Source organism: Petaurus breviceps, unplaced genomic scaffold, assembly GCF_028583685.1.
Source record: "Petaurus breviceps papuanus isolate PSGF00001 unplaced genomic scaffold, PetGlider_PUasm1.0 90692, whole genome shotgun sequence".
NCBI classification, from domain to species: Eukaryota; Metazoa; Chordata; class Mammalia; order Diprotodontia; family Petauridae; genus Petaurus; species Petaurus breviceps.
The window spans coordinates 9,712,259-9,729,885 of NW_027187313.1; the positions used below are offsets into that span (position 1 = coordinate 9,712,259).

Sequence of the window (17,627 nt, forward strand, 5' to 3'; positions counted from 1 at the left end):
GGGACATGGTTACTGTGGGTATTTGTTTTATATGATCACACAGATAAGTAATACCTTTTGTTTTTCTTGCCTTCTCAAAGGATGGAGGGGGGAAAAAAGGAAGGGAGAGAACTTGGAATTGAAAATTTAATTTAATTCAAAATACAAAAAGTACATCTTCATAAATTCCAGATGCAACTAGAGTCAAAAATATGTCATTTTAGTCACTTTTATTAAGTATAAACTTAAGCTGTCTGAACTGATCAGCTTAAATGCAAAGGTTTCTTTATTATCTACAGGGATTAAATTTTTTAAAATCAAAGTTTAAAATTGCTATCCAAAAAAAGAGGTTTTACATAAAGGCAAATTATTACAACCTTTTCACCAAAAGTCATCCTATAATAACTACCTCTGAACTATGAGAACAGTACAATATAAAAAGAAAACAAATGTGTCCCTTTTGTTGGCAGTAATTGTAGTGCTATTAAAAAAGACTAGAAATTATAATTACTTAAGAAAAATAGTAAAAGTTATAATCTGAAAGTGCTGATTTTTCCCTTTTTATAGTTATAATAGGTTTTTTAATAAAAAGGAATATTTGAATAAGTCCTCTGATGACTCATAATGCAAAATGCCACCCAAAATAGCCAATATACTTACTAAAATCTCTCTACTCAAATAAAAACATCCTCTACATGCTAATAAAGTCATTCTGCCTTTTAAGTTTCCATGGAGCCACAAATGTAAATTTTGTTTATTGTCACACCTCTTTGTAATCAAGGTTTCGATTGAGCAGATTCTTACATGATCTGAGTTTCAACATTGGGGGGAGGTGGGGAGGAAGAAGGTTAAAAACTAAAGGAAAGTTCTAGAATGCTAATATGTTAAGAATAAGATATGATTTGTAAAAGAAAAATGGAGGCTTGCGGAGAAGTACCATCATTAAAGCCCCACTTAATATTCAACAGGATGCATCATATTGTGAAGATTAAAATAAATTTGGCAGATGTCTCTTTTGATTTTCTCATTAAAATGCATACAATTAAAATAAAGTCATTTGTAGAGCACTAAGAATTCAAAAGATTAAAGCCACTCCAGATGAAAACCGGGAGATACACTGATATAGCTGATAACCTCCGTGGTCCCAAAGCAGCTGTACAAATTTTAGATGCCTAAATTTCCCCCCTACCTAGTCAAGGTTCTGATCACCCCAACCTAGATTATTTCAACAAACTATCTCCTCATCTCTAGTCTTTCTCTTCTCAAATTCATACCATAGAGTAAATGCCAGACAAATCTTCCTAAAACGTCATTTTCCATATATTATTTCCATGCTCAAAATTTGCTATGGATCTCTCTATTGTCCACAATATTCAGTCCAAAACTCTCAGCCTGGTCTTTTTTTTTTTTTTAAAGCAATAGGGGTTAAGTAATTTGCTCAAGGTTACACAGCCAGTTATTTCTGGGTGTGGTGCTGAGTATCTGAGCCCAGATTTGATCCAGGTCATCCCGACACTGGAGCTGGTGCTCTTACTCACTGAGCCACCTGGCCACCCCTAAGCAATCGGGGTTAAGTAACTTGCTCAAGGTTACATGGCCAGGTGTTTCTGGGTGGGTGCTAAGTGTCTGAGCCCGGGATTTGATCTCCAGGTCTTCTCAACACTGGAGCCGGTGCTCTTACTCGCTGTGCCACCTGGCCGCCCCTCAGCCTGGTCTTTTAATGCTATCTCTAAGCTGACCTCTCTCTGTCTCAATGTACTTCCCACCACTCACTTCCACCTGGAGAGTTAAGGGAAGATTTCAAGAAGAAAAGGGTTAGAGAGCTGGTGTAATGAAGTAGAGTACAGGACCTGCAGTTGGGAACACCAGAGTTCAAATCCTGCCTCAAATACCTAACTGTGTGACCCTGGGCAAGTGACCTCCCCTCTAGGTGGAAAATATGTAAAATAGAGATAATTCCCTATCTCACAGAGTGGTATTTAGGATCAAATGTAAACCTAAAGTGCTCTATAAATGCTATCTAACACTCTCATAATTTCAGCTCTTTAACACTAAGTAGAATTTTAATAGAGATTTAGGAAAGGAGGCACAAGGCATTACAGGGCTAGGGAAATAGAATGAGCAGAGGCATGGATGGAAAAATGTACAAACATTCAGGGAACAAGGAACAGTCCAAGTCAGCTAAAGCACTTCAATATAAAAATAATCATAGAGCCTTGGATGTCAGTTACTGAGCTTTTATGAAAAGGAGGGTCATGTTCAGAAGAGAACGGTCCTTGACATTTTTGCTTGAGAATCAACAAATGTAGTGGGTTTTAGGACATTATATGTTTCAAGATAGAGAAATTAGAGAGTATCAATCTCCCACACTAGAGGACCCTTAAAAATTGAATAAGATAAATATACTAACTTCCCAGAAAGGTCCATGGAAAAAGGACCCCTTTGTTATTCTCTTTGATTCATTCCCTAATTCAATAAATATTTATTAAACACTTATTATGCATAGCCCTGTATTGGACACTGTGAGAGATGCAAAGAAAATGATGATAAAAATCCCTGTACATGTTGGGGATCATCGATTAGTAGAGAGGATAAGATTTTTACAACAAGAACTATAATATAATACAATACAATATCACTACAATACAAAATATGAAAGCACACTGGCAGAAGTAGAAAGTGCTGTTCTTGTTCCCATTAAAGTCAAAGTGATTTTCCTAAAGTGCACGCCTGACTATGTCACCCCTCAATTCAGTGAACTCCAGTGATTCCCTACCTCTTGAAGAAAAGATAAGCTCTTTTGTTTGGCATGTAAAGTCTTGATTATATGTTACTATGTATGTACGTACACAGACACAGACACATGCTTATATGTGTGTGTGTATAAATATGTTAATTTGATACTAAGTGGAATGTTAATAAAGATTTACGTGAGGAATATATGTGTATATACACATGCATATATTTATATACATATATACATACATGCATATATATCTATGTATTGTTTTTACATGAAGCAGATTTTAACAGAGACTTAGATAAGGGGTGTGTGCATATAATATACACACATATATACATGTGTATATGCATATATTAATTACTTTAATGCTAAGTACAACTTTAACATTGAGGTGAGGAGTATGTATGTATGTGTACACATTCATGCATCCTATGTTCCAGCTAACTTCCCTTTTATCCCAAAATACATACTTCCTCACACATAGCCCTCCCTTTGCCATAGCCATACTTTTGTCCCTGTTCTTGTAATATTCTCACCCTTCATCTTGACTTCTTAGAATCTTTAGCTTCCTTAAAGATACCTCAGGCACCATCTCCTACATGAAGATTATTCTGATCCCAACATCTATGCACTATCACCCAAAACCAACTGTTTATCTTCTTTATATATGTTCTGTATATATTTGGGTATGTACATGTTGTCTCCTACAGACTATAATCCCCTTGGGTCCAGGGATGATTTCAGTTTTGTCTTTATATCCCCAGTGCCTAGTTTCTGCTTAATAAACATTTAATGTTTGTTTTCTGATCATAAAACCTTGCTATTAAACAACATGAAGTTTTAAAATTTTTGCTGGGGTGCCCAGAACCACCGATGAATTTTAACCATACACTGGCTATGGGGCTACGAGTGGGGTTGGGGCGGGGCGGCACAGCTAAGCATTTTTGTTCCTTAAAATCTTAGTGGGGAAAGGAAAAATATAATGTTGGAAAGTCAATAATTTTGTTAGCTAAAATTAGACAGACTTTCTTCATAAAAAGTTTTTTGTTGTCGTTTTAAATAAAGAGCAGGAGAAAGACAATCGGAAACAGTCTCATTTTTCAATAACTGATCAAAATACCTCTTCATCCCACCCCACCCTCTTGTTTTTTTGGTTTTTTGTTTTTGTTTTGTTTTGTTTTTGGAGGTGGGAAAGGTAGGGCAATTGGGTTTAAGTGACTTGCCCAAGATGGTCACACAGTTAGTTTTTTGTGTTAAGTGTCTGAGGCTGTATTTGAACTCAGGTCCTCCTGACTCCAAGGCTGGTGCTCTAATCACTGCACCACCTAGCCACCCCCCACCCCACCCTCTTACACACAAAATAATAATAATAATAATAATAATAATGATATAATTGAGGAAATGTAAGAGTACTACATTATGTTGCAAAATGCTTAGAAGTCTGAATACTGGGAAGTGGAATGGATTCCATAATTCAGTTTCAGTTTAAAAACCCTTGACCTTAATACTTCCTCTACCTAATTCCTATTGTTACAGCAAACATCCAACAGTTAGTAAGTATTTTGGTCAGAGCTCCATTTTGGAATTTAGCTCCTTCCTGAAACTTGTCTATTTGAGGAAGTTTGTGAACAGGGACCCTAACAGGACTGGCTGACTGTTTTTAGTGGCACCACTTCTTTCAACTACAGAGTTTTATCAGAGCTAAACAGCTTTAAGATGCTGCTGCATTTCCGTTTCAAAGTGATCATATCAGTGAAACAACAAAATAGGGACTGTGATTTAGTGTGGTAAATTTTCATTCCCATAGTTGTTGCTGGAAAGACCCCACAGTTCATTATACTGGTTGTTCTCAGGAGTCATAATTATCAGGGCTTAATTTAGTGAGGTTATAAGTACCAGGAAGTTACTTCCAATTGTATTAAAAGTATCTCAGTCGTATTAATGTCTCCTTTACAAGTTAAAATTAGACAGTGGGACTGCTTATACTTTTTGAAATCTTTGACAAGATACTAAATTTGTAACTTAGTTTCCTCAACTGTAAAATCAGAGATATTTCTTACCCTGCTTACCTTACTAAGATGTTCTGAGGGTAGAGAGTATGGAACTTATTTTGGGGGGCTGGCCATGTATAGGCAGGGTAGATGGCTAACACACACATACATATATTTATATTACACATATATATATACATACAAAACAGTGTACCGAAAACCTTGGTGAAATTTTAAGCTTTAATATGTATGTGCATGCATGTATACATATAAACATATATGTGTGTGGCCAGCATGTGTGTATTTGTATGTATGTGTGTACACACACAGTGTTCCAAAAGCCTTAGTGCAGTATTAAGCCTTAAGAGTTTTTAAGTTGTAAGCCTTAAGAGCTTAAAACTGTACTAAAACTTTTAGCACATCCTGCATATCAGGGAGCTAGGTGACCTTGGACTTGGAGCCAGAAGACCTGTGTTCAAATGTGGTCTGACACTTACTAGCTATGTGACTGATCAAGTCACAACCTCTGTTTTTCTCCCTGTCTCTCATCTGTAACAACTGGAATAATCATAGCACCTACCTCCCAGGGTTTGCTTGAAATCACTAGTCAGATCATTTTAACAAGTCACCTCCGTGATATCATCTCTCAATTGCTGACCTAACGGGGAGCATGGTTTCTAATTTAAGACCTCAGTAATGCTCCTGAAAGAGTTTTATGGAGCAGTAGATACCAACATGATCCCCAGTGTTGATCAACAAAGACGTTTTTCACCCAACAATATTGAATGTAGGTGAGCCTCAGTTTGACTATACATTGAGTAACCACAATGCATTTATATAATCTACCATAAGGCTAATATAAAATGTTTTAAGTATTGTGCAGTCTTTCATTGAATTTATCTACAAGTTTATATAGAAAAAGTATATATGGATTTTATAAAGCATTTTACAGTAATATCCAAGGCTTCCACTTTTCTTCACATTATCATATATTTAAAACTTTCTGAAATATACCAGAAAACTTTAAATTTACACCCAGAGAAGACTGAAAGGAAGTAATTTCCTTCCAGAATAATTGTCTTGGAATCTTCACTTCTTGCACTAAGACCAACTTACTTTAGTTTAAGACTTTAATTAAAGTAGGTTTTAAGGCTGCTCTTTTTGATTTGGAGCATTATAAAGGAAATTCATTTGTTCAAACAAACAAGTTAAGTTTTTCTCCAAGAATAAAAGACAACTCGAATGGGGAGAGCATGTTCATTTTAAATGACTGATCCTGAGCAGATCGCCCATGTTCTTTTCTTATCTTTAGCTTTATGAGTTCCTCTTTGAATAATAAGAAGTGGGTGAGAGATCTGCAAACTACAGCAGCACATCTTAAAAACTTCAACTCCTGAGTACCCTTCTTTGCTTGACAAAATATAGATCTACAATAATAAGAAGTTAGAGCCTTCATTTTTCTAATAAATCATAGAGACTAAAAAATGCACCATTAACCCTATCTAAATCAGGCTAGTCTCACAGGATGATAGTCTCCTATTATGGAGACTATGATAGAGTTTGAATGAAAATCAACATCAATCTTTGTAAGAGTGTTGACACTAGATACTTCAAGTATAGTGTTTTTCCAGTCACTTTCTAAGTATAAATCAATTTGAAGGAAAAAGAAAAATGCCATTCATCCCTTAAGCCACAATTATATGTATATGAGAATGTTTTTCTCAGTCTAAGAAGAATTTTACCAATGTCATACATATTGTATATAATATATTCTATTCTTAGCAACCTTTCACTAACCTTAACTCCTTTAAAATTTCATTATCTCTAAAATGGAGTTAATGTCTAGGTAATTCATAAGCTAAATAAATGAATGCAATTTTCAAAAGAAATTTACATGTAATCATATCTTCTCTTGAAGCTTACATGCCTAGTGTATTTTAAAGAAAATTCCCTACATCCTTCCTTGTCTGTAGTCCATCCTTTCTGCTTTTCTCATATCAAGTTACTTAATGTGCACTTTATCAGGTCAGACTTGATATCAAATTTGTATACTTTGAAATTCTTTCACATAGTTTATAACTCATAAAAGGAATGTCAAGGTTGAAATCCTAACTCTTCAGCTTTCTAAGAGTATGGTCTTAGGCTAGTTATTTAACCATTCAGGGTCTGTTTCTCATTTGGAAAGTGGACTTGAACAATGCATTCTTGGGAAGTTCAAACAAAATAAGGTATGTACTACACAAATGCCAGTATTATTAACTAAAGCATAAAATCAGGAAGAAAATCAAGGGAAAGTTTTGGGGTGATGACATTTCTATTGACAAGTAGGAATTTGACAGGTAGAGAGGGTAAGTACAGTGCTTTTAAGATATGGGAAACAGGTCAAGCAAAGGTACAGAGGCAAGAAGGTGAAGGGCATGAGTGAAGGAAAATAATTAGTCTTATTTGGGACATAAGGAGGAAGGCAGTATATAACATAGGAGTCCTATCATTGAGTAGGATGATGAGAGACTGAGCAGAGTCTTGAAGGTCAGGCATAGGGAGTTCAAATTTTATTCCAGAAATGATAGATAATATTGATAGGTTTTGAGCAGATTATGTATTTACTACCTGTGCTAAATAAATAAGCTGCTGTCATTGTTGAGAAATCTAGTTTCTAGTTTCCCTTGTAACTTAACCTTGTTCATTTTTTATTCTGGTAGTGTGTAATTTCCTTCTCTTTTTCTGATCATATTATTTTATGGTTTATAGATAATGTTAGCCTTTTTAAAAAAGCTCTGTTTTGCTTATAGGTTCTATAGTCATTTAAAGAGTTTCTCTACTACTTTAATTTTTAAAATTTCTTCTTTTATACCTGTTTTGGAGTTAATAATTTGTTTATTTTTTAGTAATTTTAAGTTGTATGCTTACCTCAAGGGCAGGCAGTACCCAGGGTCATAGGAGAGACACTGAACAAAGGTAGGATAACCTGGACTTAGGAGTGGTGAGTGATAATAATAGGATCTGAGATTAGGACCAGGGCTTCACAATTCAGGACACAATGTAATTCCTAAAACACATAACCACATTCAATTAATATTGTCTTCTTCATGAAGTGATATTTGTAAGAATGAAGCACAGTAAGAAAAAAAGATGTCATAAGGGTTACAAATACAGTAACATAGAAAGGAGGGAGTAAAATTCAGTATTTGGAATCCTCATGAAAGACAGGCAACTAAAAAGGGAAAAGTAAGGAAGTAGTCAATGACTAGTATAATACAGTTCAGAATGTAAGAGTAAAATGGAAGTGATTAAAGTAAAGGAAATCCTCTTGGAAAAGAGAATTGCAAGAGAATTTTATGTAAATTTAAGATGTTGGAAGAGGGGAGGGAAGATTCTGTGGTCTATAGAGTTAATAAAATATTATTGTACAAAAAAAAAAACCAAGAATATAAAAAAGTCATTGAAAAATGTTTCTCCCTACAGGAAGTGAAGCAGAAAAACAAGAAAAAAACAATATACACAACTGTGTTCCAGGCACCTTTCTGACCACCTACAGATCGACAACTTTCTTTGTCTGCATTCTTCCATTGCTCTCTAGTTCTCTCTATCTATTAAAAAGCTTGAACTGGATTGCCAAAGACATCTTAAACCCAATATTAACTAATTATCCTCCCCCCCAAAAAAAAAATCTACCCTCTTCCTAAAGCTTTCCTTTAACTATCAAGAGAACTATCATCATTCTGGTCACCCAGTTTCATAATTTAGGCATCATCCACAATTCCTCATTTTCTATCACTCCTCATATGCAATCAGTTGCCAAGTTCTATAATTTCTATCTTCATAACATCTCCTATATACCCCTTTCTCTCCTTAGATCATCCTGCAACCATCCTGGGGAGAGCCTCATAACTGTATGCTTTAACTATTACAATAGCCTTCTTCTATTCAGCTGTTGACTTCATCCTCCCTCCACCATTCAACAAATTCCATTTACTCTCTATACTTATAAAGACCAAAGATAAAATCCTTCCTGCCTGGCCCCTAACAACCTTCCCAATCTCCTTACTCCTTGCTCCCCTCCACATCCTCAGTGATCCAGCAACATAGGCCTCCTGGCCATCCCTTGCACATCACACTACCTCCCTGCTCCAGACATCTTCACTGTCTAATGCCCCTGCCTAGAATTCTCTCTTCTCACCTCCCCCTCTGGCTTCCTTCAAGTCCTACCTTCTGTAAGACCCTTTCCCAGGTCTCCTTTATTTTGGTGCTTTCCCCCTAAGACCACCCCAATTTATCGAGTATAGATCTTATTTGTAAATAGTTGGCATTTTTCTCCCTCATTGGACTGAGAGCACCTTGAGAGCAGGGAATGCTTTTTGGTTTTGTTTTGGGAGACTTGCCAGTTGCCTATCATCATAACTGCAGCTAAGTGTAGTACTTGGAATATAGTAGGTACTTAATATATGCTGACTGACTTAATAATAACCACAATATAAATGGAAGAGACAGTAAAAGGAAATGAATATTATATAATTATAATAATTAAACTTGGACCTGTAAAAGAATTAAGAAAATTCACTTCCTTGGCGCTGAAGAAGAAAAGGTAGTCTAATGTACTGTTACTGGAGCTATGAATTGCTCTAATAATTCTGGAAAGCAATTTGAAATTATAACAAAAACAATCACTAAATTGTGTATACCTCAGCATAGGTATACACAATATATATATATATATATATATATATATATATATATATATATATATACACACCCCAGGTAGGTGGTACAGTGCAGAAAGTAGCTAGACCTGGATTCTAGAAGACCTGTGGGATACTGGACAAGTCATTTAACCATCATTTGCCTCAGTTTCCCCATCTATAAAATGGGGATAACAACAGCACCTATCTCCCAGAGCTGTTGTGTAAACAAATTAAATGATCATAAAGCATTTAGCACAGTGCCTGGCACAAAGTAGATTCTATATAAATGTTAGCTATCATTGTAATTATTATTATGTGGATGGTTTTCATATACCATTTCTTTTCCTTTTAAAATGTTTGTTACCAAGGAACACTGGCACAGGGGAGAAGAAAGAAGATATTGAATGAATGTGATGTGAAAATAGAAAGTATAAATAAAAATAAATTTCAAAAAAAGATGCTATACATATATGCTAGCCATAGCAATAAAAGAAGAAAAAGAATTGAAGGAATTAGAATAGGCAATGAAGAAATAAACTATTACTTTGCAGATGATATGATGGTATACTTAGAGAATCAACTAAAAAATTAGTTGAAATAATTAACAACTTTAGCAAAGCTTCAGGACATAAAAGAAACCCACATAAATCATCAGTATTTCTATGTATTATTAACAAATTACAATAGCAAGAGATAAACAGAAATTCAATTTAAAATAACAATATAAAAATAATAAAAATGTAAAAAATAAACTAATAATATAAAATACTTGGAGTCTGCTTGACAATACAAACCCAGGAATTATGTGAACATAATTACAAAACATTTCACACAAATAAAGTCTGATCTTAACTGGAAAAATATTAATTACTCATGTGTAGACTGAGACAATATAATAAAAAAGACAATTCTACCTAATTTTACTTATTCAGTGCCATACCAATTAAACTACCATAAATTATTTTATATAGAGAAAAAAGAAAAAAGAAATCTCATCTGGGAGAACAAAAGATTAAGAATATTAAGGGAATTAATGAGGAAAAATGGGAAGGGAGGTGGCCTAGTCATAACCAAATCTCAAATTGTATTACAAAGCAGTAATCATCAAAGCAATATGGTACTGGATAAGAAATAGAGTGGTGGGTTAGTGGAATAGATACACAAAACTGAGTAGTAGATGACCATAGTAAGCTAGTGTTTGGTAAGCCCCCAAGCCCCATCTTCTGGGATAAGACTATTTGACAAAAACTACTATGAAAACTAGAAAATGGTATGACAGAAACTAGGTATGAACCAATATCTTATACTGGTTGCCAAGATAAGGTCAAAATGGATACATGATTTAGACACAAAGGATAATTACTACAAACAACTTAGAAGAGCAAGGAATAGTTTACCTGTCAGATCTATGGAAAAGGGAAAAATTTGTGACCAAAAAAGAAATAGAGAGTACAACAAGATATAAAATGGATAATTTTGATTATATTACATTTTAAAGTTTTTGCACAAACAAAACTAATGCAAGCAAGATTAGAAGAAAAATAGAAATCTGGGAGGAAATATATTACATCAAGTATCTCTGATAAAGGTTTCATTTCTTATGTATTTCTTATGTTCTTATTTCTTATATATTAATATATAGAGAACTGAGTCAAATTTGTAAGAATACAAGTCAATCTTCAATAAACGGTCAAAGAATGTGAACAAGCAATTTTCAGAAAACAAAACTAAAGCTATCAATAGTCATATAAAAAATTTCTCTACACCACTATTGATTAGAGAAATGCACATTAAAACATCTCTGAGGTACTACCTCATATCTATCAAGTTGGCTAATATGACCAAAAAAAGTTAATAAATGTTGGAGATGTGAAAAAAATTGAGACACTAATGCACTGTTGGTGAAGTTGCAAACTGATCCAACCATTCTAGAGAGCAATTTGGAGCTATGCCCAAAGGGCTATAAAACTCTACCTATACTTTGATCCAGCAACACCGCTATTAGGTCTGTATCCAAAAGAGGTTACCACCCCCCCCAAAAAGAGGGGAGGACCTATTTGTAGCAACTCTTTTTGTGGTAGCAAGGAACTGGAAACTGAGAGGATGTACATCAACTGTGGAATGACTGAACCAGTTGTGGTATATGACTGTAATGCAATACTATTGTGCTACAAGAAATGATGAGCAGGATGATTTCAGAAAAACCTGGAAAGAGTTACACAAACTGATGCAAAGTGAAGTGAGTACATTGTACACAGTACCAGCAATGTTGCACTGATCACAACATCATTTTGTGAATGACTGAGCTCCACTCAGCAAAACAATGATCCAAGACAATTCCAAAGGACTCATGATGAAAAGTGCCAGCCATCCCCAGAGAAAAAACTGATGGAACTGTAATGCAGATTGAAGTGTACTATTTTTTACTTTACTTTTTATGTATGTGGGGTTTTTTGTCTGTGATTTTTTAGAACACGATTAATATGGAAATATGTTTTACATGATTGCACATGTGAAATCTATATCAAATTACTGTCTCAGGGAGGTAGAATGGGAGGGAAGACGAGAATTGGGAACTCAAAGTTTAAAAAACAAACAAACAAATAATTTTACTTGTAATTGGGGAAAAAATAACATTTATTCAAAAAAGTTTTTAAAGAAGATGCTACAGAACTGGATGAATACATATTTAATGTTACTGTCACTTCATCATCACTGGTGTCTTTAAGCATAATATAATTTTCCAGTTTGTCTCCCTGATATGACATTTTTAATATTGCTTTATCTGAAATCTTAACTGCACCCATTTCTCAGCTTTTCTTCCATCCATTCATTTCCGTTCTATGTGTATCTAAACTTTTTTTTATTTATATCTTTTGTTCAGCAGATTGTTGAAGTTTTTAAAATCATTTCTCTATTATCTTTGATTTTATTGTAGAATTTCATTTATTCACTTTCAGGGTTATAATTGGTTTTAGTGTTTCTTTCATCACATACCTTTTCACAAACGTGTCTATTCTAGTCATAGATTTAGAGTTGAAAGGAGGTTAGAGGTCATTAAATTTAACCCTTTTCTTTTATACATGAAGAAACAGAAAAAGAAAGGAAAATGAGACTTGCCAAGGAGTCACAAAGCTAGTATCTGTCTCTTAAGATTGGCCTTTCTGACTATGCAATGCTAATGCTGACTGCCTCTGTCAATGTCAAACCTATTAGCCCCTGTTCAACCTTCCCTGGGGTATGTCACAAATAACCACTTCCTTTCCCTTAAGGGGAGTTAGTAGTAGGGATAATAATACCAGCTTAAAGGATCTGATCCTCTGAAGTTTCTCAAAGTGATCTCCAACTGAGCCCTTTGCAGAAACCCTATATTCTCCCCTTTTCCTACTTTGGGATCATTTGCAATCTTGCTAGAGTGTTCTCTTTCTGCTGCTGGCATATGCCTCCCACTTCTACTTTTATGATGCACCTACAATGTTCCAGCCTCACCTTCAAAACACCCTCAAGGGCAGGAGAGAAATGAAAAGCTTCTTACCCACCTCTCCTGAGTTTTTGCCAGTCTTTTCCTGGGCCATACTTGTCACTCCCTCTCTTCTTGCTGCTCAAGATCTTCCAGTATGATTGCACTGTCTACAATCCTGACTTACTCATGTAAGAATGATATTTTCCCCTGAAATGTTCATTCACTTCTTCCTACATTCTTGATTTTCCTTTTTATATTTCTTGACTCTCAGATTCTCCATCCCCTTAATACTTTGTTCTCAACATATTTCAGAAGTGCAGGGTGTTTGTTTTTTAAGAAAATCAAACAAAAATCCTTTCCCAGCCTACATTCCAGCTTTGTTTAGTCCTAATCACATAAAATACAGACATTTCATTTCTTATTCTTTCTTTATTATCTCAAAGTTCTTCATTTTCTTCTGTTTAAATACTTTTTGGAATGAACATACTGGTCAACTCTGGGTTCTGAGGAAGGAATGACTTGAATTTTTCCTTTTGGTTAAATAACCAATTATTTTCTCTGATTCTTTTGTTTTATATGATATATATTTTTGTGAGGTGACACCAATATATTATAATTTTTCCTCTGATATTTTAAAAAACAAAAAATAATCTTATGTCATTCTTAATTGCTCCTCCTTAAAATGTGAGCTTTTTTTTTATCTTGTCTACAAAACTTGTTGTTTGATATTGTCATTCTAAAGTATGACTACGATGTTTCTTGATTTGAACCTCAGGTTTCTTTCTTGTACCAATATTCCCTTGCTTCTTGAATTTTTCATATTGGTTTTTGTCTTGTTTTGTTTTGGGTATTTTTGCTTTTTGGAGAAGGGACAGCAGGGCAATTAGGGTTAAGTGACTTGTCCAAGGTCACATGGCTAATAAGTGTTAAGTGTCTGAGGCCAGATTTGAACTCAGGTCCTCCTGATTCCAGGGCTGGTGCTCTATTCACTGTACCACCTAGCTGCCCCTTTCATATTGTTTATTACAGCATAGCACTAGTCCTTTATAATCATTTGTCACAATTTGTTTGAGAATTTCCTAATCAATGAGCATCTATATCTTTCAGTTCTGTGCTGCCACAAAAGGGATGGTTTGAAGATTTTGAGATATATGGGAAGGTTTTTTTGTTGATGATATTTACCTGCGTGGGATAAATACTGAGGATTAATTTTTAAATTCAATACCAATGTATTGACATATCATTAATACAAATTAAGTCAATTTGCATTTTCAGTAACCTAAAATAATTGATATTCAAAATGATGACCCCAAGGCACCATTAGATTCCAGAATACTTACAGAAGGATCAAAGATTAAATGCATTCTGAATATTTTTATTTTAATATATTTTTATTGGATTCTAATTCCCTGAAAACTGATCATCCAAGTTTGATGCATTGCAAACTCGTAGAATTGTAGAACTACACATTTAGAAAGAATTTAGAGGTCCTACAAAATCTCCTAATAAGCAGCCACTGAATGAACTCAATCCATTTTTGAACAATGCTAATTGTTGGGAATCTTCTCTTTATTCTGAACTACTCTCTCCATCCCTTATAGCATCTGTCTGTTGTCCCTAATTCTTTCCTCTGCTCCAGATAGGCAAGGCAAATTTCTCTCCCGCATAGAATGGCTAGAGAGGTCAAGAGATGTCACAATAACAAGATAAGTACATATCATCAAGAAGTAGTGGTTTCAACAAGAACACACTCTTATAAACTTTTCTGTCAAAATTACCATACTGGTAAATCAGAGGAAAAATACTGACACAGTATACCAGACTTCACCAACGAATTTGATAAAGGCTCTCATGATATCTTTGAGACAATATCAAAAGATTTGGGCTAGATGACAATACACTGAATTCAGAAATAACTGAATGAATAATACATTACAAACCCATACACTAATTATTATATTATATTATAAATGTAGGAGGGGGCAGATAGGTGGTACAGTGGATAGAGTACCAGGCCTGAAGTCAGGAAGTCTCATCTTCCTGAATTCAGATCTGTCCTCAGATACTTCCTAGCTGTGTGACTCTGGGTAAGTCATTTAACCCTGCATACCTCAGTTTTCTCATCTGTAAGATGAGCTAGATAAGGAAATAGCAAGCCACTCCAGCATCTTTGCCAAGAAAACCCCAAATAGAGTCACAAAGAGTCAGACACAACTGAAAATAACTGAACAACAACCAAAACCTAAAGAGAAGACTTTAACAGAATTCCCCAGGAATCTATGCTGTTTAACAACATTATCAATGACTTGAATGAAGGTATAGATAATATGCTTATCAAATTTGCAGATGACACAAAAGTGTGAAGATTATGTTGGACAGCAAAATCGGGATCTGAGGAATGAAGGAAGGACCAACCCATTTGACATGGCGTTTAAATGCTGGAGGGTCAGATCTGGAAGAGGAAGTGAAGAAGCATCCCCTCCCCACCATGACTGACCCCAGTCCTGCAGACACACCCTACCTGTGGATGCTCCTCCTCCTCTCAACTCCACACCTGTTAAGTGGTGACTTCATCCATCACTCTTGGTTCTGCCTTCTGGGGCCAAAAGAACAAGCAGAAAACTGTCTCATGGAGACAAGCTATTTTCCCTCTTCCCCTTTACCATTCCCTTCATCAGCTGAGTCAAGAAGTGAATAAAGCTCGAGACTTAGAGTCAGTAAGGCCTGAGTTCTAATTCTGCCTCAGACAGTCCCTGGTTATAAGACCTTGCACAAGTTACTTAACCTCTCTCTCCATTTCCTCATCTATAAAATGGGGGATAATAATAGCACCTACGTGACAGGGTTATGGTGAGGATCAAACAAATTAAAATGTGTAAAGCATTCTTCAAGCACTATCTAAATACTAGCTGTTACTGTCTAAATCTCCTATTCTCAAATTCACACATTTAAATATGTTAGTTGGTACACCAGGGAGTGTCCTTCAATATTTCAAATTCCACCTCCTTAATTGAATGGATCACATCATACCCTAATTTACCATAGCCTCTGGCAAAATAGGTATGAATATTAAATGATAGCATTATAGGAGTACACACTTCCTCCTGATCCAGATTCTTGCTTGTATAACATCTCTTGATTTGCTATAGAATTCGTATTTTAATAAATACTGTATAGACTATAAATTTATCCTTCAAAATGATAAGGACTCACAACCATTTTATTGATTTGTATTCAATTTAGTTCCACACCAATTTAACCTACCACATACCAGAAACTGTGCCATTCAGACAGGATGCAAGTCCCAAAAGAACAGTTCCTACCTTCCAATAGATGACATAGAGAAGTAATATAATATCCAAAGGCCAAGATAATCTAAGGAGGGAGGATGCTTTAGCTACAGTGATCAGTCAAGGCTTCCCAGAGGAGGGGGAGATTAAGCTAGTCAACAAAGAACTTCAGGATTCTAAGGGGAGGAAATAAGAGGGAGGTACATTCCAGACATGGGATGGGAGATGGAACAGCAAGCCAAGGAGACAGCTCACCCATAAATTTGGCTGGAACATAAAATAATAAAAGAGAAGAAATGAGTAATATCAAGGAAGGTAGGTTGGAGTAGGGTTTTGAATGACTTTAAATGTCTGAGACAGGTAAAATTTTCCCCCACATTCTGAAAGAAATTGCTGAAGGCTTCTGAGAATGAACATGGCATGGTCAGTCCTGTGCTTTAGGACAGTTAATTTGGCAACTTTGCTTGGATGGATTAGAGACCCAAAAGATTAATTAGGAGACTGGATGAAAAGGAACTAAATCAGTATGGCACAGTGTCAGTGAGGAAAAGACAACAGGCATGAAAAACGTCTGCAAGTAAAATCAACACCTGGCAACCCAATGTATCACCAACAGACAATTACTATGGCATAATAATGTCAGTTAGACAACACACAATTAGGCAATAAACATATGTGAACTGAGTACATATATGATTATATGAATAGACTACACATTTCTGTGGTACAGCTTTCAAAGAATAGCATTTCTAAATATCAAATTTATTCCATTACCAAAAGAAAATGTAGCAATATATCATTGTATTGAATCCTTACAATAGGAAATTCCATATGTCTCTTTTATCTTTGAAATACCATATTCTAAAGTATATCCCTTACTTTAATACTTAACTACATCTACCTCAACATTTTGGAGGTCTTTTTCTGGGTCTTCTAATTGAACTGAAAAAGGAACAGTTTTGGAAGAGAATCTGGAAAAGTGTTCAAAACACTTTGCATTAGAAAGAAATCCTCTATCCATGGGGAACCTTTTCCCTATGAACTCCCAAACAACCTGCACAATGTTCTAAGGAGTGTGTTAAGAATGGAAAAAGCAGTTATCATTACCTGCTTTCGAAGTGACAAGCTGCAGAACAAGGGGTCGTCTTGTTACAATGCCTGACCCTCGAGGAAGAAAGTCCCTAAAGAAAAAGAATACATGTTAGAACATTATAGCAACTGCAGTTACCTATAACTTCCACAGCAATATCTCTAGCAATATGATTTTTATCCTTTCCCCTCTTATACCACATATAACTGAAAAGCAGACAGGTAGGCAGGGTAGTGCAGCGCAGGCAAAACCAGTGCAAGAGTCAGGAAGACCTGTGTTCTAGTCCTGGTTGGGAAGAGCCCAGGAAAGTTTTCAAGACTCTAAATTGCAGAAAATCTATCCATCTGCATTGACAGAGGAAGCTGTCCTCAACAAAACTCCCTACACCA

At 35.3% G+C, this 17,627-nt stretch overlaps 1 protein-coding gene across 5 annotated transcripts in view; it reads right to left on the minus strand.

Annotated features, from left to right (window-relative positions):
- Positions 1–17,627, minus strand: part of DNM3 (dynamin 3) — a 708,993-nt gene that overhangs the window by 577,793 nt on the left and 113,573 nt on the right. For all 5 annotated transcript variants that reach the window (XR_011163889.1, XM_069065578.1, XM_069065580.1 and 2 more), the window contains exon 2: positions 17,256–17,329. Coding sequence is in view for 4 of the 5 variants with exons in the window: in XM_069065578.1 (XP_068921679.1) it covers positions 17,256–17,329 (74 nt within the window). In the remaining variant the exon portion in view is untranslated. The remainder of the gene's footprint in view (positions 1–17,255; positions 17,330–17,627) is intronic.